This window comes from Chrysoperla carnea, chromosome 1 (assembly GCF_905475395.1).
Source record: "Chrysoperla carnea chromosome 1, inChrCarn1.1, whole genome shotgun sequence".
In the NCBI taxonomy this organism is placed as follows: Eukaryota; Metazoa; Arthropoda; class Insecta; order Neuroptera; family Chrysopidae; genus Chrysoperla; species Chrysoperla carnea.
Genome location: NC_058337.1, coordinates 58,167,201 through 58,194,149, shown reverse-complemented (window position 1 = coordinate 58,194,149; position 26,949 = coordinate 58,167,201). Strand labels below are relative to the sequence as shown.

Here is a 26,949-nt window from a genome sequence, read left to right as displayed (position 1 = left end):
ATTTATTCTAATTAATATTTCATTTCTTTTTTTCATCAAAAGCGATTTTCCCGAAACTACGAAATATGTGGTACAATGAAAAAATGTGGTAATAATAAACCATGTGAGCTACAGTTATTTTAACTTAATAATCGATCTCTTAAGAGATTATTTCATTTTCTTAAATTTATTGATGGACCATTTTCCTATGTTCATTATAGTTGCTATTTTCTAAGTTAGCTTATAGGGAATAACTTAATGTCGATCTACACATTTCAGTAACAGTACCAAAAAAATTAAGCACTTTTTCTTAGGCTTTTTGGTGATGAAAAGTTGCATTGCGTTTGCATAAGAGTGATTTTCACTTATTTGAAAAACGAAATTTGTCTCATGACTTTCTTTAAATTTTTAAGCATCCATAATTTCCAGAAATCTATGTTATCAGAAAATTGTCAAGTCTTATCATATACTTGTTAAGATATCTTTCCCATATTAAAGTCCTTTTATTTTATAACTTTGGCATTTGATTAAAGGGGGCGTCTCAAACGAAAGGTTGTAAAACTGCCCCAAACAGTCAAAAATTTTGTGCTGGGTATGTCTTGATATCCATACCCCACCGGACTGGAGAACCAGTGTGCTATGAAAGTAGCAAACACCCTTTTTATTATTTCATACATGTGTGTATGTATATATATCAATACATTCAACAAACCGTTAGTGAGAGGATGTATTAATGTATCAAACTTTATTAATCTTATTTTTTATGAAATCATTTTCAAAAAAATTTTTAAGCTAAATTGTGCAAATTGTTATATTCTTATCAAATAGTTAACAAAATTCAAAATTTTATTTTTATTTGTTTAATTAAAAATCAAAATTTGTTTTTACACTTACGTTTTTTTTTTTATATATGAGAAAATTAAATACTTCAAATATTTTCTTACGATATTTCTAAAACGATGAGAAACAGAAAGGTGTAATAAATTAAAACTGGTGAACAGTATAGAAATTCTACAAACGGAAAACGCGTAATGTATAGAGATTGTGTGGCATTTCAGATTTTTATTAAGATACATTTAAGTAACTTAATGAATTGTTTACATAATATATACCAATAAGATATATTTGGTTAAAAGTGAGATTAAATGCCAGGATCTTTTTTGGATGCAATTTTCAATTTTTAATTCAGAAACCAAGAATGTAAAGAATTTTTGGAATGAAATTCAAAATATAATATTTAATCTCAGAGTCAGACCACTTTGCTGGAATGAATCGAGATCCAAACCTGTGCCATAATTTTTAATAATTTTATTACACTCAAAAATTTCGTTTTGTCGTTGTTTATCAGCCTTGAAAAACAAACCTTTTTTTCCTGTCGAAAAGTCAATTTTCTTTACTTATGTATAAAACAAGCACCATTTATAACCAAGGATCTTTACGCAAGAAAAACTTTGACTGGAGTTTTAGACCTTAATCATCTCTCCGGAATCAGACTTCAAAAGACCACAGGCATAGATTACTTCATCAACACTGTCTATACATGGTATTTCAACAATTAACTCAGTCAATTGTTGGTTTTACTTGTTTATTTTTAATTATACTATTGCCTTACATCATTAAATGTTTCTCAAGGTCTCCTCTAAAAATATTATATATTTTTTAAATTTTACCAAAATAGTTAAACTATTTTATAATACTACAAAGTCAAGGCTAAGGAAGTCTATTAATTTACTTGTTTATTTTTTTAAATTAAAATAAAATTTTATTAATTCATTAATTATAATTCAAGGTGAAAAAAGATTACATTTATAAAATATAATTTCTACTTCCGATCACAAAAAACTGAATCTATGCGGAAAAATTTTCTAATTATTATTTACTCTGAAATGTGCATTGCTTTGAAAAACTTTGTTTTATAATAGACAGGTCGTTGAATCGTTGTGCATAAGATATTTATCTGTAAGATATAATTAATTATCGGAGCCACGTCGTATACAATCTATCAATTTTACGACAACAGAAGTGATAGTAGATTTTCTGACATTAAGCAATTATAGAAATGATGGGATTTGAATTAATCGCTATTCTATACTGATCACACTATTTATATTCTTAAAAAATCATAAGTACGCACATGATTTCGATTAGTGGTGCTCGTTGATATGAATAAAGCGATATACTTTGTATATTGATGAATTGACGAGATTGGTATGGCACGCCATTTTACTATTTAATGTCCGAAAAAAAATGATCGTAATAATAATACATTATTATTATGTTATCATCATAATAATAATCATTTTCATTATGTACATAATTTTAATTCAATCATTTTTATTATGTACATAATTTTAAATCAATCATTTTTATTATGTACATAATTTTAATTCATATTAAATAGTAAAACGGCGTGCGATATATTTCCATTATGTACATAATTTTAATTCAATCATTTTTATTATGTACATAATTTTAATTCTCTATTTCCATTATGTACATAATTTTAATTCAATCATTTTTATTATGTACATAATTTTAATTGTCTATTTCCATTATGTACATAATTTTAATTCAATAATTTTTTTTTAATCTAATTCAAATAAAATTAACTGATTTATTATTATGTATCATCATAATAATAATACATTTTTATTATGATGATAACATAATAAAAATGTATTATTATGTTATCATCATAATTTTAATTCTCATCTCTCTTTTCTCATCTTATCTTATATCAATCTCTCTTTTACTAAGATTTATTTTACGAAATATAAAATATAAAATATAAAATTTCTGATTGAAAAAAAATAAATAATTAATTTTTTTCTCGATAAAAATTTGCCTATTAAATAGTAAAATGGCGTGCCATAGATTGGCGTAAATTTAAATAACAGCTGCAGTCATAATAATAGTAACATGAGATACAATATTTTTATACCATTTGGAATCCATCTCGTTAGACATTTAAAATATAATAAGTAAGAAGAGTTTTTATGGACGTTCTTATGTATAAAACAAAGAGATGTGTACTGTGTGTGATGCGCACTGTATCGTATGTGTACAACTTCAAGTAATGAGACACTTATCCAACTACAGATCAAATGACATGCTTACACATGCATCACACACAGTACATTCCCTTTTTTTTTATAAATAAGAATGTCCATAAACACTCTTCTTACTTCATATATTATAAATGGCTAACGAGATGGTTGCCAAACTGTATATACATACATATGTTACAGGAAAAATGAAAATGGATGTTACAAGAAAATTGATCCTCCAGTAAGAGTTGACTCTCCCTAGGTATAGTTATTAATAGTTTATTAATACCGAAAAGACGAACACACTAATATAAATATAGACTGTCATTTGTTACAAAAAAGGAAACGATTTGTGACATTTTGAGTGGCAAAGTACCTACACCTTCCTTCTTACACATGCACCTCAATGATTCGCAATTAGTGTTGCAAGAACATTTTAAAAATCCTTGCTCACTTCCAAGGCTTATCCAAAGAGACTTCATTTTCTAGAATAATGGTGGGGCATTTATTGAATTGAGATCTGAAAAAATAAGCCTAACATTGCAGTTCTTCATAAAACAGTTCTGACATAATTATTACAGTTAAACTAAATTAATTTACCGCTATTGCACTACAACAAACAAACAATATAGTTATTTAAATGTAAATGAATAGTTTGTCACTATATCACTACAACAGACAAACAAGATATCGATCAAAATAAACGCAAAAGCACAACAAACAATATGTCGAATTAATCAACTGTTAATTAAGCTACCAGGGAATCAACTTTTGCCAAACCACAGCAGGCATAGTTAATTCTTCCTAGGAAAAGTATGCTAACTCATTTTCAATCATCTATTCCTGACGATTTTATTAAGAGTTTACTCTGCCTAGTAGAAGTCAATTCTTACAACTAATAATCGACTTTTCTTGTAACATGTACGTATAGACAGACATACTTACAGTTGCGGTAACCCTTACACAGTAAATATATCGTAATACCTTGTAATTCCTAATAATTTCAACGCTGCGTGAATGGTCCCTACATAAACTTATACTCGTTTTAAACCTATATTTTCTCTCTCTTTTGGAACAAAACAAAAGAGAGAATTAAACAGAATTATTCAATTATTCTTTTTTTAATTTTTAAATCATTTTATGAAATATACGTATCTAGTAACCCTAAATTATATGCACACTTAAATGGGTAGATCTCGTTCTACCCTAACGACCCACATTTCAGAATATAATAAAAAAGAAAATTAGTATATGAAAATCAGTGTGGTTCATAAAATAAAACTTGGCAGAGTAAAACTTTATGGACTAGTTCGTAATATGAATAATATCTTAGTCAAATTAAGAAATAGATTAATTTAAAAGAAAATATTGAAAGAATGGGTCTTGAAGAATCGAGGAATTTAGTAATTGATAAAAAAACATTTAAAATAAGATACATTCATTTCAAAATATTTAATCATATAAATGAATTTAAAATTACTATACTTGTTTATAATTAGTACAGATGATAAATGGGTAATTTTTTTGTTATTTTATTGATAAGGAAAACTATTTTCAGATTTGTTTAATGTTTTTTTTAATGGCATTTTTGTTTATTTGTTTTGAAAATAATACTTTTGTTTAAATAAAATCATAAATATTGCGTCTAAAATATTGATTAAATACGTTTTTTCTATTCTACCCACAACTACGCAGAAAGATTAAAACAAGAATAGTTTGTTGCGCTGATTTAAGGAAGGTTTCATTTTTTTTACAAGGGCTTTTTGCGAATTTCAATAAAAAAATTTTTTTTAATACAAAAACAAATTCTACTTAGACAGAAAATGGGTCGGAACCTATATCGCAACTCACACTAATTGTTGGAATTCCATTAAAACACATTTCCAGCCTACTCTGCTTATTCTCCTTCACATTTGCTTCGAAAAATAACGATTTAGCGTGTCTATTAACAATAAAGAATACAAAACTGACTCAAAATTGATAAATAGCATCTGGTTTTTCTATATATTTTACGAGAGACAATTTCAAAAGTAGTGTTTTAGTAATTAGTAAATAAGATTTCCAGCTCTTTGCAATTCCCAATTCAAAATAAAGTGGCTAACTCATACGCTCATTTATTTCAACAAAAATTTTTAATCGAGTAAATACTTTACTCGAAACACTTTACTGATTTTAAAAACATTAATAAGTAAGGTATGTAATTATTACATTGAGTAAGTGAAGAAACTAATAAAAAAAATTCGTAACAAAAATAATTTCTATAAAAATTTCTCAAGCAATTTCTGGTTTAATATAAAATTTGAAGGCATATACTTGAAACCCGACCTGAATGACCCAGAACAAATTAACCTGACTAACTCTTTGGTTTTTGGATGAGATAAACCAATTAGAACGGCGTATCGATTGTACGTTGGTATTAATGAAAGAGAGCGGAATCTATTTAGTTCGAGTCCCAAATGAATATTTCTTTTTTCACTCTGCATTAATTAATAAAAATAAAATCAAAGACTTGTTTGCCGAAAAAAGTTAACAAATAAATTAAAACAGAAGTAAGTAATGGTTCAGATTGTGTTCAGATTTTAATAAACATAGACTATTGAAATAACATGGGTATGAAATCAGTATTGAACACAAAAATGGTGACATGAAAACATGATAAATATTTACGCTCAATTCGTTTTAAGTGCCAATAGGTTCAAAACATTTTAACTTTAATTTTTCAGATTGTGTTCCAAAATTTTTAAATAGTTAATTTTTGTTTCAGATTTAAACGAGTACCTCACAATGAAATCAGACTGAAACGAAATTCAAATTTAACAACATACAGTAATGACAGTGGAGTAGGGGGATATGATTCAAAAATTAATAATATGATACAGTTTAATGAAGCATCCAAACAAGAATGTAAGAATTTCCATAAATTTTTCAATAATAACATTTGAATAAAATAAAAAATATGAACCCTGATTTTCGCCACTTTACGAACTATATCCAACAAAGTTTGATTTACAACCAATGATGGTTTTAAGACAAAAGACACAATGGGCAAAATCTCTAGAGAGTGTTTTTTGTTAGTAAATGCACTTTGGGCCCTCTTGTGGTTCCCGATTTCGAGGGCCTAATGGGCAACTGGTCCTTTCCCACCGGTTAAATCCACCACTTTCACAACCAAAAGCAAATATGTCAGCACTTTTTACAGAGAGAAAAACAACATAATAATAAATTTAAATAGATAGAACGAGACCGAATTGCAAATAAGTATTGGACGCTAGGGCACCATGTCATTAGACCACAGTCATGTTCTTTGTGTGGCGTCGAATTGACGAAATCGTCAATTTATTGTCAGACTTTGAGTTTATATATTGACAAATGTTCATTGCGTTCAATTTGGTCTGGATCTCAATTTCATCAATAGGGCACCACCCAAGGAAAACGACTCTTACTTACAATTTGACTGCAAACGACGAATGTCAACTACTTTTATTTAAGTGCGAAACTTCAATTAACACAAATTTCTTTCTTAAAGCAAACCGTAAACTACTTCCCAAGAGATAATGTAGAATATTCACTTTAGGTACAGCGACAACACCTTGGGGATGTGCATCCATCTTATGCACCGATTGTATGATAAATCAAAAGTTAGCATTACAAGAGGTTGAACAAATTTTATTAAAAATGGATGCAGCTACAGCTCTCTATCCATCCACAAAAGCATTAGCGGCACAGTATCCACTTTATAAATCGCCACAATTCACAGCGAAATTTAAGGTAACCGTTAAATATATATTTCATTTTTCAATTCGTATATGCAACCCATACAACATAACTAATGTAACTCTTGTTAAAGAGAAACTTATCTTCGGCTAAAATTGTAAACTTGCTACCTCACTTTATCTAAAATTTACAGGAGAATGAAAAAACTATATGAACAATTTTTAGGTTAAAACCAAAAATAGATTATAAACTTAAATTTTTTACTCCCCACACATTTTTATATATTTACCAATTGTGCCCTATCTTCCTCCTTTAGATGATACAATGTAGTCATTTTGGACCAAAAGTGAAGGAGGCAGGTTTACACTCTTAGACGGCGTTATACTATTTATAATAATCGAACAGGCGGAAATATCATTTATATATGTAGTAGTAAAACTGATCGTTAATCAAGCCATAGGCTTCTAATGTTCGACCAAATCATGGACTAAGCCACCGCAAGTGATATCAAATCAAGCTTAGAATTGGAAAAGTCTGAAAATTTAAAGATCAGATCAATATTACAATTAAATAATTTCAGTTTTTTCATTAATTTAGGCAATGTCTATATGGTATAATTTAACAAAAGAAAATCGAGGGCAATTATTTTCAATTGAAGATTTTATTTCATCACTGTATGGTAATGGAAAATATAACTGGCAATTATCAGGTACTGATAATGAATCTGGAATTGTCAATATAGATAACGGCAGTGAAGATTCTGGTCAAGTATCAATGTCTAGGTTTGTATTTAATTTTGTTTAATCATGTGGCTTCTCTGTGCAGTCTACGATCTACATAAAATTGTGTTTGATGACTTTTTCTTTTGCAGAAGTATATCGTCAGAAAAATCAAAACCTTGCCCTTTTCGCAACCCTACAGTCGTGAAGTTTGATCTAGATTCATCCTCAAGTCCCTCCGACAGCAATAATTCAACATCATCCGCAATAGATGAAGATAGGCCACCAATAAGCGAAGATGAAGATTATATTGTAAATACTCATATATACACCGAAGTTATACCAATTCTAGAAACGGGGAATGATTTCATTGAACCTACAAAAAGGCCTTCACCGTACAGGTAAATAAAAAAAATATATTAATAAGAATTAGCCTAAGTTCATGTCAGGCTATAAACGGATTATACCAACAGACTTATATTAAACATAGACGACCAGTGAATATAGAAAAAGAGAATAGAAGGTAGCAAACTGCATCTGAACTGAATAAGCCAAATAACGCCTATTTGAAGCTTTTTTGCTTTCCCCTGCCTTTCTAGCTAAATTAATGTGGCTCAATAAACAAAGTTAACCTCTGTTTGGTCATGAAGGCGTCCCAGTATAAATAAACTTAATACTAAATTTCCATTTCCTCTAAAAAATAAATCAATACATGCTTTTCCGTTTTTATGATTTCCCATTCCATTTTGAAAATATAAGGGTTCAAAATTTAAAAAAAAATCACTCTGTATATGGTCTTGTACATATTGCTAGGAAGCAATTTTTTTTAAAGTTATATAACTTCGAACTAATTCAATTTAATTTTAGATTGTTTATCCTAGACCATTTGAGAAGTAAGGGATTATCGAATGTCGTTAAAATTTTGGAAGATATGCACAAATCAGTTGTCAAAAAGACTTGTATATCTTTGGACAGACCTATAGACGGTACATCTTTTCAAGATTACTGCGAAAAATTTTGTGGAAGTTGTAACGTAAGTACTTAGATCATAATAAACTTGCATGAAATAATAATAGTAATGAAAAAGTACATGATTAAATTAATCCACAAGTGAAATTTACAAAATTGGAAAAATCCCCGGCAAATGTTTCGGGTACGGAACCCTAAACTCGCACTTGAAACATATATAAAAACAATCTCCATTAAATTACGTTTTTCTCTAAATAATTTTGAAGATCGTCGCCAATATTTTACTTTTTCGGGTACGGAACCGTAAACTCGAAATGTAGCTAAGAACACTCTCCGTTAAATTACCTTTCAAAAGAATCCAAAAAAATTAAAATCGGTTCATCCGTTTAGGCCCTACGATGTCAAACAGACAGACACACATACATAGCGATTAAACTTTAAATACTGCTTTTTTTAGTTCGGGGGTTAAAAAGGAAGTATAATATAAAATTGTTTTGCATAGGTCAAGTGCTCTGTTGATGATTGTGAGCTGCGAAGATATGGTTTTTGGAGTCCAGAAACGCAAGCCATGAATTTACCTAGTTATATAGCCCCATTTATGTTTCTAACATGTATCCCAATACGTGTAATTTTTGAATATTTAAAATTAAAAGTGGAAAAAAAATTAGTCAAACCATCACCATTGAGTATTGGACAGGTGAGTTTCGTAAATTTCGGGTAATTGTCTAGATATTTGTTTTTTTATAATTTAAAAAAAATTGTTTTAGTTAATGAGAGAACTTAAAGATGGTTTACGAATATTTGTACGCCATCGTGAAAGATTTTTGTATTTATTAAACCAATTGATGACAAAAGATGATCCAAATCGAATACGATATGAAAAATTTATTAATAATTTGGATACATTGGCTAAAAGTGTTTTTGAGGTAAGTTCGTTTCCAAAATATTTCTTAAGTTGATCCGACAACAAACAAACGTCTAATAATTATAAATATTTATTTTAGATTTATATCGATTATTTGGAACAATGCTCCCTAATGTATCAACATGAAACATTCCAAAAAAGTTTTTTGGAAGAAGAGTGGACTTTTGTAAAGAGTATATATCCACATATACCAGAAATTAAACCATTTGTTGCGATGAAAATCTGTTCAATTGTATGCTCAATGTTTCGATGTATTTATGATACAATTTCAACTCGTGTAGAAGAATTAGAATCTAGTATACATACGGGAATTTCGGCGGACGATAACTCAGAATCAAGGTTAGCGACTGTACATTTCAATTATGTATATTAACAAAAGGACAATTCTTTAAAACAACTCAAAATAGTGACTAGAAACTCATCTATTTGAAAAACCTTGTTATATAATATTGTTCTTTTTGTGACTTATTTGGCTTAAAAATATTTCTCAATCGCATATTACGTTTTCTTTAATTTTTTCAGGCACTGCATGTGGTTTTTCTGCCGTAAATTGTTACGTATAATAAATGAGGAAAAGGAACGCACCTTAAAAGCGTTATCGTTTGTAAAAACATTGCGGAAAGATCTACATGGCGATGATTTCCTTTCAGATTCATCCACGAGAAATGGAGTGGTTGAGGCATTGATAGAACTAAGGGTAATTATTTTTAATCTACAGTAATTTAGGTCGCGTCCACCACAATCATATTCTCCAATTTTAATATTTTATCTCAAATTAGTTATTAGTTCTCTCATTAGTTATTTTTTTCTCAAATCATCATCAATATTTTAACATTTAAGAATAAGTTAAATCAACTCAAGCTAAGGAAAATAACGCATTAGGCATTAAAAAATATATAAATGTTCTCTATTATAGCTGCAACTGCTCCTGAATGACGGAAGGCGAGCGTCTAATAAGTAATGAGTGGCAGAACTACCCACTGTACCGTATTTTCACGATGATATCTTGATTAATAATTGGAAAATCTATGGTCCAATCATAGTTTTATATAACAGATCCTCTTCTGTACGTAGAGACAATGCATTTTTATAGACTTAAATTTGAATTTCAAAGTACTTAATGAACCAACACATTTATTACTCTAATAACTACACATACAAAAATTCCGAAATTCCGAACATAAGCAAAGTATATTTACATAAAAGGATAGACATATATACAGTCTCCATTTTGAAATGCATTAACTCATAAATTTCTCAAGTCGCCTGTACTTAAGTAAAAATGTCAATTTGTTGGTGTTCATTAGAAAATCTGACGCTCGTTCCGCATCTCTGTGGTGTCAATTTTTCACTAGAATTAATTTTAATTTTAGTTTAGGTATTTTAAAAATTATTTGCTTTCAAAGATTAAAAATCATCTTTACTTGATGGTTTTAATTACTTCTAACAAATAAAGAAAGAAGACAGTTCTATCAAATAAAAAAAAAGAAAAGAGTTTAGAGTCATAGGAAGGAGTAATTTGCTTTAAAGTACGTCCCTTACTTGCTATCAAAACCCAATTAATTGGCATAGTCAAAATAATCGGAAATGGAAACGGTTTTACATTACATTTCATTTGGTTTTTAATTTTGTATGAATTTGATTAGAAATGAATAGGAAATTAATACTTTTTTCGATTGATTCCCATTTATTCTGATTTAGAAATAATTTAATTTAGAAATCAATCGGACTTTTTAAGATTCTCACCTAACATTATTTACTCTAATTCCGCATCCATCTGCACCAAATGAACATTAAATAGAATATTTTATTTTTCGTTTATTGATTTAATTGCCATTTTCAGAGTACAGTATTTGGAACACGTTCAATGTTAGATCAATTAATTGAACGTTTAGAACAAATCAATGATATACCGGGGACATACGAAGATTTGGATGAAGTGGAACGATCACATTTACAATCAAAATGTTGCAATATCCTACATCAAGCTTTTAAATTTGGTTTTGAACTGTACTTACAACATCATGCTGATTTATTAGAAGTAATAATTTTTTTAATTGTCTATGTATTTTAAAAAATTTATGCATAATTTTTTGTAATTTTAGCTAAGAGCCGCGTTAGATAATAGAAATGTATTGGTAAGTAGGAATCATTTTTTAATTTCGGAAATGTGTATATCTAGTCCATTAACAGGATGCCATATTGATTTTGATAAATTATAAAATATGTAATGTAACTATTTATATTACCCTCCAATTAGTATTTTATTTTACTGGACCTTTACACATTTTTGTCCATTTCCCTACCCTCTTGATTCAATAAAATGATAAAATTTTACACGCCAGTCTTCCGTATTTAGAATGCTTTCTGTTCGCTTTTTTCGTATCTCGACTGAAGTTCTCGTTTAGGATACTTGTCAGTCCTTTATCTTTATTAGCAACATTATAAAAAGCTATAATAAAAAATTACCTTATTTTTTTAAATGAAAATATTCTAAATGGCAGACATCGAAATCAGAACTGTACAGGGTGAACAGAATATAATTTTTTGATCTGTATTAATAAGCTTAAATTTTGTTTATAGAATTCTGCAAGAAAAAAAATGCATAATTATGTATCGACAGGAATGATAAGTTTTGCTCAAAATTGGATGCGTTTCGTAATAAAACGATGCGAACGTGGAAGAGGTAAAAAACCACGATGGGCATCTCATGGGTTGGAATTTTTGTGTGTTGCCACGGACCCACTTTACACGAAACATTTAACACCACAAGAATTTGAGGTAAAGTTTTTAGACTTTTCTATCATAGGAAAAAGTTTCTAATATTTCTTCTTCTGTTTTTAGGATTTTAAAAATGAAATCGAAAATTGTATACAGTATATAATTGGAACATCCACACCATCACCGGATGTGACGAATAATCGTTCACCATTTTCTAAATCGAGAGGTGTTTCACCACAACCCTCATTTTTAAATTCACCAAGTATGAAACAAAAGCTTTCATTTTCAAAAATTATTAAAGATAATCCTGATAAATATCTACATGCAAATGGTGATAGTTCACCAGAAATTAATTCGTAAGTAAACAAACATATTATCTTCACAGTTATGAATAGAAAAAGAAATCTATTTGGACTTTTTATTAGGATGATTTTATATTATTTTATTCGGAGATAAATTGAAACTTGCAATTATACTGCGCTCATGCGTTAGAACTTGGTTTTCGTTGGTAGGGTGCTAGCTTAATGGACTAATAATTCTTTCCCCTTACGTTTTTATTTCTGGTAAAATTTATGAAAAGACGTATTTTTTTAAAATTTACCAACGAAAATTTTACTCCAGATTAACATTTTCTTTTATACACAATTGTTTGAGAGCAAATTGGATTCACACTTAATTCATCCAAATTTTTTCACTAATTTTTTGCTTGTTTCAGGAAATATTCACCTCAATTTGATAAAAAAGTGTATCTTACTGTTCCTTCAGGAAATCGTAAGTAAAATTATTCTGAAGATTTTTTTTTAACTTAATTATAATGTCTTTTATTTTTAGGTCACATAAAATCATTAAGATCTGATAGAATACGTGATAGTGTTAACAAATTAGAAATGCAATTAGATCAGAAATTGAGATCCAATGATTTAATTGGCCAAGTAACCGCTACACATTCTGTCGATCGTATTTATATTAAATCAAGAGTGGTTACATTTAGTTGGCAACGTGGGACAAAAATTGGTATGTAAATTATAAAATTATATTGAATGTAATTTAATGAAATATTTCTTACAGGGCAAGGTAGATTTGGTAAAGTGTACACGGCTGTTAATAATGAAACTGGTGAATTATTAGCGATGAAGGAAATTACCTTACAACCAAATGATCATAAAATGATAAAACGAGTTGCAGAGGAGATTAAAACATTTGAAGGAATTAAACATGAGCATTTAGTTCGATATTTTGGTGTAGAAATTCATAGGGTAAGAATTCACGTTTTGCTATGCCATCATGCCACATGCCTTAAATCAATGATTTTTACAAACCAACTCGTTTAGAAACATAATCAAAAGCACTTTCAACTTTAAAGTTTTCGTGTTTGGAAGCCTTAAAATTATTTAAAAGCCTCTGTAAAATTGTCATTAAAATACTGCCCCCTAGTAAATGAAAACTCACAGAAAATTGTAGAGTTAAAATAAATTAAAAATACTCATTTTTTATAGGAAGAAATGTTAATATTTATGGAATTCTGTGATGAAGGAACTTTAGAAAACTTAGTAGCAGCTACAGAAGGAGGTCTACCTGAACCACTGATACGACAATACACGAGACAACTTTTATCAGCAGTTGAAACTTTACACAATCATTTTGTAGCACATAGAGATATTAAAAGTGCCAATATATTCTTGACTGATCAAGGAAATTGTTTGAAATTAGGTGATTTTGGATCAGCTGTGAAAATTAAAATGCATACAACAATGCCGGGTGAATTACAAGGGTTCGTTGGAACACAAGGTAAGTCCGATATGATCTCTTTCAATCTTTCTATTTCCAATTTTATAAGAACTTAAAAATTGTCATTTTCAATTAAAAAGGTATATCGGGTAAACGTTCTTAAATAACATATGTACTCCCAAGTTACTAGACATTCAAATTTTTAATATTTATATTTTTTTATTTTTTTATTTAGCGTATATGGCCCCCGAAGTCTTTATGAAAACAAATGCAGATGGACATGGTAGAGCTGCAGATATATGGTCAGTCGGCTGTGTAGTTGTAGAAATGAGTTCTGGAAAGGTAAAAATTTATTTTTTTTGCCGCTAGTTATTTTAGCTTAAGTTTCGTAAAATTTCAATTGAAAGACTTTCTAAAATTCTTTCCGTACATTAGAATATGTAAGAAACTCTCGTAATGGAAGTTTCGTTCCATTTACGTACTTACTAAAAGTGATATTTATTTTAAAAGCGAATTGCATCAACCTAAACTATTATGGTCACATCATATCGCATAATCAGTAAAATTTTCGAAAGACTGTATACCCTTTTAGCATTCTAATATACCTATTCTTCTCATAGATTTATTCTAACACCTTTATGAAATATAATTTCGCCCATAAGCTTATTTTACACAATTTATTGTAATTTTTCAGAGACCGTGGTCCCAATATGATTCCAACTATCAAATAATGTTTGTTGTGGGTATGGGAGAAACACCCGACATTCCAGATCGTTTAAGTGATGAAGGGAAAGAGTTTTTGGACAATTGTTTGCAACATGATCCAAAGAATCGCGATACAGCTACAGTTTTATTACAGCACAATTTTGTTAAAGTTGATATGTTTAATTAATAAAAATATTTATATTACAATAATCTATAAGATAACACGACAAAAATAACATCTAAAAAAACATCAGAATTCGAAAAAAGTAACGTAATTTCATTAATTTATTCGAATTCAAATACTTGCTGTTTTGAAAATTTTGTAAAATTTTTTTTATTTCGTCGTTGGCTATTTTGTCATGAAACCATATTTTTATGAGGTGTATGTTATATTTATTATAAACATATATTTTATTTATACAAAAATTTTATTAAATGTTATTTGATCGTACAACATGGAAGTTTTCATTTTGATGTGTTCATAAATCCCAAAATAACTTTTAAAAAATTTTACAATGCCCAATTTATTATAATTTTAAATATAAACGAAAATTTAAAATAAACAAAAATCTATGTATCGCAAATATTTGTTCGTATGGATTACATATTAATTTAAAATATCATTCCAATTTTTATAATCTGAATTTCACTATGAAAACTTCTTTCGTACATAATTATTTTTAAATGACTTATTATTTGTAATTTTAAAAATATTAAAACAATATACATGATTTTTGAATAAAACTACAGTTTTTTTTTTATTAAAATTTCATATTATAAATGCATTTTCCTTCGAAGGTATATATTTTTAGTAATACCTAAGTTTAACTGCATTAAAGAGTACAGTTCTTTGCCCAAATCATCAAATTAGCAGACGTTATCAAAATATAATGCCTCAAGAGAAAACATCAGTTTTACTTAGAAAATTTACTAGAAATAGTTGATCTACAACTAGTTTATGCATGAAATTTGAATGATGTTGATTCTATATCCCTTCGTTTTAGAGAGATCGTGTTCACCAATATATAATTCATATCTCTTAAATCATTAATATTTCACGCAGAATTTATTCACAAATACAGCTTAAAAAATCCCATACACTTACCTTAAAGCCTATATGCATCTAACCATAAGTGGGATTAAATCCGACTATAATCCGAGCAAAGTAAAATTACGCCGCCCTTTTTTCCAGTAAAAAATTAAAGAAAGATTTTTTAGATATTAACAATAAAATCAGGCTCCTTTTTTCTATTATGGACACGTACCCAGCACCCTGCGAGCAATTGCGTCCCCTAGTTACTGCCAAATTACTTCAAAATCAAATAAAAAATAGGTCTCTGCTGACTGAACATAAGCTTGACCAGAAAGAGCCCCCGAGGCATGAAAATTGGCTCTGCCGAAAACAAGTTATTATAAGGTTGATCTCTCTCAAAGGGTTTCTATAACGCAAAAATGACTAGGGTACCCAATAGATTAATAACGACCCTAAGTCAGATTTTGAGAAATTTTTGTTATATACAAAAATAGAAGGCTCTGAGTAAATACTCTCTATTCTTCATAGTAAGTATGTATTGCTAACAAATTTATTATAAGAATTTTGCATACGAAATTCTTATAAGAAAATTTGACACAGAAGAAGATTTGATCATCAGAAATTCTTATAAGAAATAATTGTGGAGACTCAAATACACTGCGTATCATAACATATAATGAAGAGCATGTGTCAGATTTTTTTTGTATATTAAGAATTTCGGGTGGTAGCTTCTTTTTCTTAGGTATTATAACCTATGATCCATCTGAACTGAACGTTCCGCGTTCACTAAGTACCGAGTACCGATAGACCAAGTGTCTTTAGATAAAATGGATTATCGGCGAATGGGGTGCTGATATTAACTTTGTACTAAGTACTGAGCGGTCAGTTCAGTCAATAATCTGAGTCATTTAGAAACCACAATATTTTGTACGCAGAAACAAGCTCGAATGCGATAAGTTTGTACATATACATGTCGTACAACCTCAATTCTTTTATACGAAAACCAATTTTGATTCCAAAATTGATATTTGTTTCCCAAAGAATCAAATGCAACTAGAAATCCTATTTCTTGTTTCTAACGGAATCGCCACTTGATTTTATCGAAGAAATGACCAGAAACGAAGCACTATCTTGTTTGGTATTACTTAATTTTTCGGATTTTATTTTATTTTTTATTATTATTTATCGATGCTTCCTTTCCTTTTTTTGATTGATTTAAATTAAATCAATCTAAAGAAATGTCATAATTAAATCATTTAATTATGACACTTTTGTTTAATTAAATTTGAATGTTTATTTAATGAATAAAAGATATTTAAAATACAATCATAATTAAAATAATGTAACAAAATTTGAACATTGTAGCGATTCGAAAGTTAACCAATAAATTTTTTCAAAGATTGCCTTTACCTTGCAGAAATAATAATATTTATAATGATTTTACAACAAAGTTAACAAAAACTTTTATATGAGAAAATAATTTTTTATTGCATTGGAAAATATTTAATTTAACGTACGTTATTGTGAGAATATGATGGGTCAGCATAAATTTTAAACCATGGGATTCTTCAGTTTTTAATTAAAATTCAGTTCACCACATCCGGATTCTGATTGTTCAGTGACAGTGACTCAGGTCGTAGATAAAATTTCAATAAGCTTCTATCTAAAATTTCTTAACTTCTGGACACACTCAACTACCTGCTTGAAGTAATAAAGAAATCCTCATGTTTATTTTTTTCCCAATTTTGGAAAGTGAATAAAATTTGTTTGCAGTTTCGTCTGTGGCGAATCTGAAACCTTATTGGTTAAAATTTACGGAAATGCAGCTTTCTTTCACGATACTAGAAAAATCAATTTAAGGAAAAGTTTAAAAAATGAATTTTTGTTGTTGTTAAATTAATAAAACAATTATGTAACAATGTTCTAAAGTGTGTCAATGATCTTTCTATTACAATAACCACAAGAATAACAAAAAACTGATATTAATCCTATCAGCTAACTATCATAAATACGAATGCGACTTCGTTTGTTTGTTTGTTACACTTTCGCACGTTTGTTATAAAAACTACGTGGTGGCTTTTGATGAAACTTCACATTATTATATATTATACCTTAGTATGGAATATGAGCTATAATTTATTTTAATATATACACATTGCAAGCCCCCCCCCTAAAATTTTCAGAATTGGTTTAGACTTATTCCATCTTCGAATAAAAAAAGCAAGTCATTTATCCAAAATTTCCCTGATGCCCGTAGATCCTTAACAAAAGAGTATTCATAATATGACAGTATTCAAATGTAGTGTCAGTCACATGAGGAATCACCTGCAGAAGATTTCGCAATTTGATCGGCTAGCATACATTGAAATACATTTCGTGTGCTTATGGTAAACAGATTTGAAAATAAAAGAATGTCACACAAAATGACGCATGCTTATTAGAAAGTAAATGTTAACTTTAGTATTGGATTATCTTTGTCTGTCAATTTCATTGATTGGTTATTTAATAGATATATGTTTATATTTTTGTGAATATTATTTTATATAAAAATACATTTTGATAATAAATTAAAAAACTTCCGAAGTAGTTGAAAAAATTACTATGTTACCAACATTCTAATGATAAAGTATATTAAAAGTTATTTAATATTATAAAACTTAGGACTAATATTATGGTTATTTTTTAGCCACCAGGCCACCACCAGAATTGATTGACAGCCGTTTTGCAAAAAGTTGAAATACAAATCATGGCTCATTAAAAATTGTGAATAAACAAAATAGTTATGCAAGAAACAAAGCGAAGAAAATCATCTACTAATCTTCAAATGATGAATTATCCACATCCGTGTTGTACAACAAGCCCTTTTTTTCCATCCCTACAACCGATTGGCTCGACTACCCCACATCAACTTCAACCCCCGCAAAACAATATCAAAGACTACCCAAAAGTGAAAGATGAAATAGTATTTAATAATTATACATGCGAATTTTGTTTACGTGTTTTTGTTGATATCACAGACTTTAGTAAACATCGTAAAACCCATGCACTATCGTATAAATATCGATGTGATAAATGTGAGAGTCATTTTCAAACGGAGATCGGTTTGAAGAATCATCTTAAAACACATCTTAATAATCGTCCTTTTACATGTCAAGTGTGTAACACAACATTTAAAACACAATCAGTGTTAAATGTACATTATAGACGTCATACAGGGGCACAGCCCTACGAATGTACAATATGCGATAAACGGTTCACACAAAAAAGTTCACTAAACACGCATATGCGTATACATAACGAGGATAAACGTTTTACGTGTGAATATTGTAATAAAACATGTACAACGCGTGGTAATTTAAAAATACATTTACGCACACATAATGGGGAAAAACCATATGAATGTCAACATTGTAGCAAACGATTTAATCAACGGAGTACTCTAACAACACATATGTATACACATGCGGAATGTAAACCGTTTGGATGTTCATTTTGTACACGTAATTTTACAACGCGTGCGAATTTAAAACATCATGTTAAAAAAGTTCATCCTGATGCTAATAAAGTAGGGTAATTATTTTGTTTTATATTATATTTTATTTATCATATGTCTCTCTTTAGTATATCTTACGAAAATATTATAAATGATATTTATTCAATCAGACTTAATTATTCCGATTTCTTTGACAAAAATTTTTCGGATTGTTATCGTAGAGTTCGGCTGAAATTAAGAATAAATTTTTCGTAATCATATTTAGTTTTCAGTATATCAAAGCCTAACAAAACAAATTTGGTGATTATTTACTGTTGGTGACGAGTTGAATATAGCGAACTAGGATTTATTTTTAATTTTTGAGATATGGAGGCCAACAAATAAAAATTTGTTAGTTATTTGCCATAATACGATTTCGACAGCCCGAAAAACTTGATTGCAATAGGCCTTTTAAGAAACATTCTATCTTTTTTATTACACCTTTTTTGCTGTGGTTATAAAAAGGGTATAGATAATAACAAAAATAGAAGCTATTTTTCCATGGAGGGCCTATTGCGGTCTTCTTTATTTAATAAAAAATCATTAAACCTTTTAGGTTGGGGATTCTTGCTAGCTAGTATTTCGCAGCTCAGAGTGCTAGCAGCTAAATAGTTTGCATCCATAATAGAAGCTAGTTACTTTTGTCCATAATGAACTAAATTACAGGAATTATTTTTTATTTAAATAGGTTCAGTATCACGCACTGAATGTAAATGCACAAAATTCATACTAATATAGGCGGGGGAAGTGCCTTTATTTTAAGGAAAACCTTTTTAGGCTATATCTCCATAACCGTGCACTTTAGACCAAAAATGGTAATAACCTTTATTGTACATAATTAAATTACTTTTTTTTTTTGTATAACAATTTTTTTTTTATCACTAACCGTTTATGACTTAAACAACTATGACGATTTACTTATTGGCTATTTTTAGTTTCTTCCTTCTCCATAGCATTTGATCATAACTTCAAAAATATAATGTATTTTTGTTAATGCATAATTTTTTATTTAGGTGGGAATTAAAGGCGTTATAATCAGTGTAGGAAAAAGTATTGGTATTGGATTCTAAAAACTGTGTGCCTGGCTGATTTTAATCTTGCAATATTTATTGTAATTTTAACAAATGTGTGTGTTTAGTTTCAGGTAATGTAAAAAAAAAACACAAGCAATTGAGAATCAGTTTTGTTTATTTAAGACTTTTAAGAAGTTAAAATAAAAAAATAAAACTTTAGTGAATTAAGTATTTTAATGTGTAATAACCAATCGGAACAGAAAATAGGACACAAAATTTGATTTGCCCTCATATAAAATGAATATACCATATAAAAATTGCCTTATTTTTTGAAAAATATATGTTGCTCGATCATAATTCTAAACAGTTCATTGTACATTTCATAACAAATGCCATGAGCTACAGTTGGTTGCTTTTACACAAGCTTCAGCCTAAGACTTAAAGTCTATATAAATTAAATGAAAATATTTCCACCATAAAACTACAGAATGCTTATGAGGCGCAATATTAATTAGTAGAGAACTTTACTCTTTGCCCTTATTCTTGTTACGTAAATTTCCGCCATCTTACAAGTTTTATTTGTTGAATTTTTTTAAATAAGTATGCTAAAAGAATTATAGAAAATTGAAAAAATTAGATAAAATTGTGTGCCACCAAATTTTATATTAGCGATTTTTCACATTTATTATTGTTCTATACTCTACTAATTTTGGAGGTGCTAATTTATTTATTTACTATTTATAGAACAAAAGGTGTGAAAGAATATTTTGAAAATTTATGCGGGTGGTGTCTACCGAATTTATTCGCTTTTGAAACAAACAAAAAATGTTACAAAAATTTTTATTGCATCTATAAAGGAAAGTAATTTTGTAAGATATGTTTCAAAAACCGACTGAATCCGATATAAATCGACTATATGTAAAATACATATCCAGCTGTTGGAGTAAATAGATTGCTCCGAAATAAACAAACGACATAAAATTTATATGTAACGCATTTTTGATATAATTTAATTTCTAATATCCCTACAACAAGTTCCATTTTCTGTACCGATTTGTGTAATCAAAAATATTTAAATTTTGTATTTTGTTTTATATTAAAGGAAATTAATAAAAATATATACTCATTATTGTATCTCTCAAAATAACACAATTATATATTTATCATAAATAAATGAAAACATAGACGTTTGATAAAATAACGCCATAGAAAAATAAAATATATTATTGCATTCATTCATCTTCTCAACTTTCCTTAGCGTATTTAAGCATTCGAGCTTTCCATGTTTCATAACTTTCTTGTATTTCTTCTTGTGCTGCTTCTTTTTCTTTACTATCAACTAGCAAATAAAAAAATACTAATAATTAATTATCTGTCTAATAATAGTAAGTATATTAGACAAATTTTGTCTAAATTTCTCGGGTCCTACACTGGCGTAAATATTTAATTTGGTACATATTTTTAATTTAAAATAATCCTATTAATTTTACGGTAATAAATTAGTATTATACTCATTTAGGGACCAAAAGTAAAGAATGTCTCACATCTCAAGTTAATGTTCTTAGACATTCTTTACTTGCTCCCGTGGTGTGTATAATATTTTTCTGCTCGGCAGAAGCGGAAAGCGGCTTTCCGCCCGAAAAAAAATATATACTTAAAATATATTAAAATGGTGAATTAAGACAATAATCCGAGATATAGTTATTCCGGAGTTCCTCGTTCCCGAGAGAGACAAAAGTCGTTATAACGAAAATCTGATATTAACAAAAATCTAGACATAGTTGAAATTGTGACGAATCTATTGAATTTTTATTTTAAAAAAATGTTTGAAGTAAAATTTCTTCTATGTTTTGCCCCGTAAATAACTTTGTGCAAGTTTTCGGTTTAGAAAACAATTGTTATTAAAACTTCGGGCAGCATCGATTGCTTTAGTAGGCTGAATATGCATTATAAGAATTTCTTGCAAGAAATTTTTATGAAGTTGCATATAAATTGTGCATTATAATTTTTTGTAAGAAATTCTTAAAATGTGTTCTCAGTCAGAATTATCGCTGTGCGCCTACATTTGCATAATTTGAACTCGTTATAATATGTCTTATTCCTGCTCACAAAGCTCATTCTTTTACATTCACTTAACACTTTTTATAATAAATATTTCTGTTGGAAATAATAACATAAATAATAGTTAGGACTTTAATTTAGTGACTAGTATAATATATATCCTCTAATGCCTCTATATCAATAAAAATATTACAAAAATATTATATTTTAAATAATTACACTCAAATCAAGCGTCAAATTTTGAGTAAAATTGATATTATTTTCTTATTCGAAAAAAATAGTTGTACAGACTAGTCAGATTTGACGCTAGATTAGAGAAGTTTAGGCTTAAGTTCCTTTATAAGAATGACACCCTGTATTTTGGTGAAAGTTGTCATTTGATTGGATAATTTTAATTTTTGACGCTTTACAGGCCAATTAAATGACAGCTTCATCAGGAAAACAACGTGCTGCTGTGTTTGTATTTTGTATCAAAACTTAATAACCAGTTTTGTAAAATATATCTTATTTAAATCATTTTGTTTGTAATTTGTAGACTTCGCTAAAACGTGGGACTGATATAAGCACTTTTAGAAAAAATACCCGATATAAAAAATTCAATATTTTGTATGAATTAACAATAAAGTAGGTTTGATACCGGTAGTAAATTATACCACAATAAATTATCCAGTCAAATTACACTTTGAAGGTTACAAAAATTCCCATAGAGCTAAAAATTGGTATGAATGTTCAGAATACTATTATAAATGAATTGTGAAAAGTCCCCATCAATCCCCCTTGTGCAAAAAATTTTATTGAGGGGGGAAGTTTGCAAAAATACGTTTTTCGCGCTTTTTAGCAAAACGGTAAGTTTAGGCAAAAATTGTAGATCATTCAATTTGCTACAAAATGTGTCTCTGCACCTTTTTTCATAAGTGCTGCCATTTTCGTGATATAGCGGTTCAAAGAATTGAAAAAATTATTTTATTCGTTGAACCGTTATAGGAGTAAAAGTATGAGTCCCTATATCTTATACATACAAATTTTAAAATTTTTAGAATATAAATCAACGTCAAGAACCCCGTCCCTATTTTTATTTAGTAGCATGGCCTGAGTAACATCTGTCTTCCATTCAATTGTGAGCGTGGTGATGCTCGTATACCTGTCTCGTTTCAAAGGTCTCATACCCCACAAAATACTGTTAGTCGTAAGTATTGAAAGAGGTGGTGAATTTTCGGAGTACCTGAAAGACCAGACATCTGTAAAAATTCATGTGCAGTGTCGAAAAAATTATACTCGAAAGAGTAGCATTGATGCTGTGAAAAAACAGCGCCAAGAAGAAGAAGCTGGTTCATCAAAAATAAGTCCTCGTTTACTCGTATAACGGTTCAAAAATGTATTACGAAAAAAATAATTTGTTCAATTCTTTGAACCGCTTTATCACAAAAAAGGCAATACTTATGAAACAAGGTGTAGAGACACATTGCTAGAGAATCGGATTATCTATAATTTTTGTCTGAACTATTTTTGCTGTGAAACTCATCGTTTTGCTGAAAAACGCGAAAAGTCTATGTTTGCAAAATTCCCCCCTCAATAAAATTTTTGGCATAAGGGGGATTGGTGGGGACTTTTCACAATTCAATTATAATAGTATTCTGAACATTCATACCAATTTTTAGCTCTATGGGAATTTTTGTAACCTTATATTTTATTGACTAATTTGACTGGATAAAAATAACCAATTTCAAATTTTTAATTGATCGTTTTGAAAGTGTTCAAAATAACATTGGCTCAGTTCACACATACTTTATTGTAAATTGACACTCTACTTGACTTTCTTGAACTAATTATTCTCTTCTTTAATCCAAAAATAATCAGCTGTTACTTCACGTCTAACATTAAGGCTTCACACGCTCTAATAAATTTATTTACAAATAATAAAATGGTTAAATGCACGGGGGCACTAAAAATTTAATAACGTGGGTATATATTTATAGTAACTAATAAAACAAAATAAAGACCCAAATATAATTGAAAATATTTTCAAATTATTGAATATTAATTTTCTTAAGTTTGTTCATAAAACAGTGACATTAAGTTTCAATATATTATTTAAAAGTTTACCTTCTTCCTTCAATATTTGTTCATTTTCCGCTTTAGTTTTTGTATCTGTCTTGGATTTATGTGCTTGTAATCCAATACCTTCAATAAATTTACCAAAATCGGATTCTAATGTCAACCATTGCGATTTTTTCAAATTGCACATTTCCATTAATTTAGATTTAGATACTTTAACATTGTATATTCTAAAAGGAATTCATCATTAATAACAATAGAATTTAAAACAAATCTTAAATAATAGGGAATATTGATGTATTTTTTTTTTTTAATATTTTTAACTCATTGTTTACACCGTTATAACAAAGTAAAAAATATAAATACTACTTAAAAATGCTGTATTTAAGTGTAAAAAAATATTTAAAATATGATAATGACGTATAAGTACGTGAGCTGTCAATTGGTGACAGTTCAATGTATAATTTACACTTTAAAAAAATGAATTTACAACACAGAATTTACATACGTTATTATTAAGTTTTCTAATAAAAAGCCGTAGAATAGTATAATTTAATGAAATACATGTAAAATGTAAGTAATTAATATCATACAGTATGTCAACAAATTTGACAAGCTCGTACAATGATGTCACGTCCGTATAAAAATTTGAATTTCCGTTTTAGAAATTTTTAAATGCCCTCACTGAATTTGTACTTTTATTAATTAATTTTAAGTAATTAAAAAGATATTAATTACTAAAATAATGGTTTAGTTTAAATGTCCAGTCATTAAAGTTACGGAAGAAAAATATTTGAACCAAATTTAAATTTCATGAATATTCCCTATTACGATTTCCAGGCAGAGTGAACTTTGATAGGTAAAAACATCCTTGATCAGATGATATAATTTATATTGAAAATTTAATTTTATTAAAATTTGTGTATTTTGCCCAACAATAGCCAGCTCACTGTAAAATCGTTTAAATTTAGCTTAGTAATCAGTACCTGCATATAATATAAACGCACATACAAGCATATTGAGGATGATCAAAATCTTTCGTTCCTAATTTATCACTTTTTTTGTATTTTTCAAAAAGTTTATCGCATTCGTTTTGTACAGAAGTACAATTGTTTTGTATACACACATTTTGAATCGTTAAACATGATTCTAAGCCTAAAATTTTTTTGAATAATTGGTAATAAGTGTTGTATAAACGTTTCCTCAATCCTGACAATTGTAACGCGAATTCCTGAAACACAAACTTGGTAAGTATCTACTGATCAACAAAAAGAAAACAAATATAATAGAATATCCGTAAAAACACTTACTTTATCAAAATTATATCCTAATTCTAAGGATGCAATATCTAAACTTAAAATCACTTGGGTATTATCATTTAAAGAATTAATACTTTTGTTTGTCGCCGATTTCAACTTTATTAAACGTAATATTTCGTGCGCTTTTCTATAAAATAGATTTTAATTATTACTTGCATTATATGTATATTATAAATATAATTACTTGATAACATCTTCATTTAAAAAGAATTTACTTGCGAAGTTTGCTATTAAATTATCACTTAAACTTGCCATTTTACTAATTTACTTGACAAATTTGTAAAAAGAGCGGGAAAATATTAATATTAGATTTTGAGGTTATAATATAAAATGTGTTACTATCCAAGGCCAATTTCAGTTAAATCATTAAATGATTATCATTTATTCGTCACTCCAAAATACTGATCTGATCTCTATTGATTTGAATATGAAATGAGGAGGAGGGTGTAAACATTACCTTAGGGCTTAGAACATATAATTAGATGAAATAAAAAGAGAATTTCTACTAATTGACTTACGAACAAGAATTTTGAATGATATACACGGATTATAATAATTATGTTCTATGGTTTTGTTTGTTTATACCATGAAGACTGATGTTTACGTTTACAACCTCTTCTACCGCCATTCATGGATTAAGAGCTAGACAAAAAAAAAAAAAAAAAAAAAAAAATACGTTGAAGTTACTAAAGCTGATAATTTGATGCATGGTTATAGTAATTGTGTACACACACATACTGCGGTCAGTCAAGCGAACGATAGAACAGGGGTCAGATATATGCTATCGAAACGGTACAGTTTTACGTGATACTAAAATGAATTTATTAAAGCTGAAAATTGTTTTACAGCTTATATATTATAAATAACAGTTATAATTGTCAGTTAGATGTTAGAACAGGGCTATTCAGCCCTTATTTATGAACAATTAATAGATAAGATTCATTTATTATTTCCGCGGAATTTAAATGAATTTATTAAAGCTGAAAATTGTTATACAGCTTGTATATTGCATAAAGATAACAGTTATGGAAGGAAATAGGGCTATTGCTTTTGTACTGATGATGGAATTTTGATCCTACCTAATAGTCGTCAAAAATAATCATCGTGAAAATTTATATACATGGCTTTATATAAAGACTTAAAATTCAGACTAGCATTCTCCATCTATAATATCGTTAAAAATAAATTGCGAAATTGATGACCTATTGAATTTTGCAAAGCAATTAAATCGAAATAATGGATCTTGTATAACCTTTAATCCATCCACTAAAACATGAAGGTTATAAAGAAGGAGAACGATCGCTATAGAAAATATTGTCCCCGAAATATGGATAAAATAAGTGAGGCGCTGCGATCGCTAAGTTGTATCAATAAAAGCGGGCTGTTGTGCGCTAATTTGAAATGATATATCAATTTGTACATTATGCAA

The 26,949-nt window shown here is 28.6% G+C and overlaps 3 protein-coding genes and 1 non-coding gene across 8 annotated transcripts in view; 2 read left to right on the top strand and 2 right to left on the bottom strand.

Annotated features, from left to right (window-relative positions):
- LOC123290584 (mitogen-activated protein kinase kinase kinase 4) overlaps positions 1-15,022 on the top strand; it is a 111,569-nt gene extending 96,547 nt beyond the window's left edge. For all 3 annotated transcript variants that reach the window (XM_044870826.1, XM_044870829.1, XM_044870830.1), the window contains 19 exons: positions 5,791-5,930; positions 6,601-6,794; positions 7,338-7,522; positions 7,612-7,860; positions 8,327-8,492; positions 8,931-9,125; positions 9,196-9,354; positions 9,433-9,692; positions 9,876-10,050; positions 11,197-11,394; positions 11,459-11,491; positions 11,937-12,134; positions 12,198-12,430; positions 12,790-12,845; positions 12,906-13,088; positions 13,143-13,330; positions 13,571-13,862; positions 14,038-14,144; positions 14,497-15,022. In XM_044870826.1, the coding sequence (XP_044726761.1) occupies positions 5,791-5,930; positions 6,601-6,794; positions 7,338-7,522; positions 7,612-7,860; positions 8,327-8,492; positions 8,931-9,125; positions 9,196-9,354; positions 9,433-9,692; positions 9,876-10,050; positions 11,197-11,394; positions 11,459-11,491; positions 11,937-12,134; positions 12,198-12,430; positions 12,790-12,845; positions 12,906-13,088; positions 13,143-13,330; positions 13,571-13,862; positions 14,038-14,144; positions 14,497-14,694 (3,409 nt within the window). In that variant the 3' untranslated portion in view covers positions 14,695-15,022. The remainder of the gene's footprint in view (positions 1-5,790; positions 5,931-6,600; positions 6,795-7,337; positions 7,523-7,611; positions 7,861-8,326; positions 8,493-8,930; positions 9,126-9,195; positions 9,355-9,432; positions 9,693-9,875; positions 10,051-11,196; positions 11,395-11,458; positions 11,492-11,936; positions 12,135-12,197; positions 12,431-12,789; positions 12,846-12,905; positions 13,089-13,142; positions 13,331-13,570; positions 13,863-14,037; positions 14,145-14,496) is intronic.
- Positions 512-642, bottom strand: LOC123291164. Its single transcript, XR_006534948.1, has one exon. It is a non-coding gene; the product is annotated as a U11 spliceosomal RNA (small nuclear RNA).
- A 3,032-nt stretch (positions 15,023-18,054) lies between the features above and the next one.
- LOC123305573 (gastrula zinc finger protein XlCGF49.1-like) lies at positions 18,055-21,282 on the top strand. 3 transcript variants are annotated; one of them, XM_044887344.1, is made up of 3 exons: positions 18,055-18,166; positions 18,227-19,105; positions 20,211-21,282. In XM_044887344.1, the coding sequence occupies exons 2-3, from the start codon at positions 18,323-18,325 to the stop codon at positions 20,223-20,225; spliced, it is 798 nt and encodes a 265-aa protein (XP_044743279.1). In that variant the 5' UTR covers positions 18,055-18,166; positions 18,227-18,322; the 3' UTR covers positions 20,226-21,282. The 3 variants fall into 3 exon arrangements, with proteins under 3 accessions (XP_044743279.1, XP_044743277.1, XP_044743278.1); XM_044887342.1 differs by having other exon boundaries at positions 20,086-21,282; XM_044887343.1 differs by having other exon boundaries at positions 18,227-19,110; positions 20,086-21,282.
- A 3-nt stretch (positions 21,283-21,285) lies between these two features.
- LOC123305574 (origin recognition complex subunit 6) lies at positions 21,286-25,940 on the bottom strand. The gene is made up of 5 exons (XM_044887345.1): positions 25,705-25,940; positions 25,512-25,647; positions 25,188-25,432; positions 24,250-24,431; positions 21,286-21,424 (listed from the first exon to the last, which is right to left on the bottom strand). The coding sequence occupies exons 1-5, from the start codon at positions 25,773-25,775 to the stop codon at positions 21,330-21,332; spliced, it is 729 nt and encodes a 242-aa protein (XP_044743280.1). The 5' UTR covers positions 25,776-25,940; the 3' UTR covers positions 21,286-21,329.
- Positions 25,941-26,949: the final 1,009 nt, after the last annotated feature.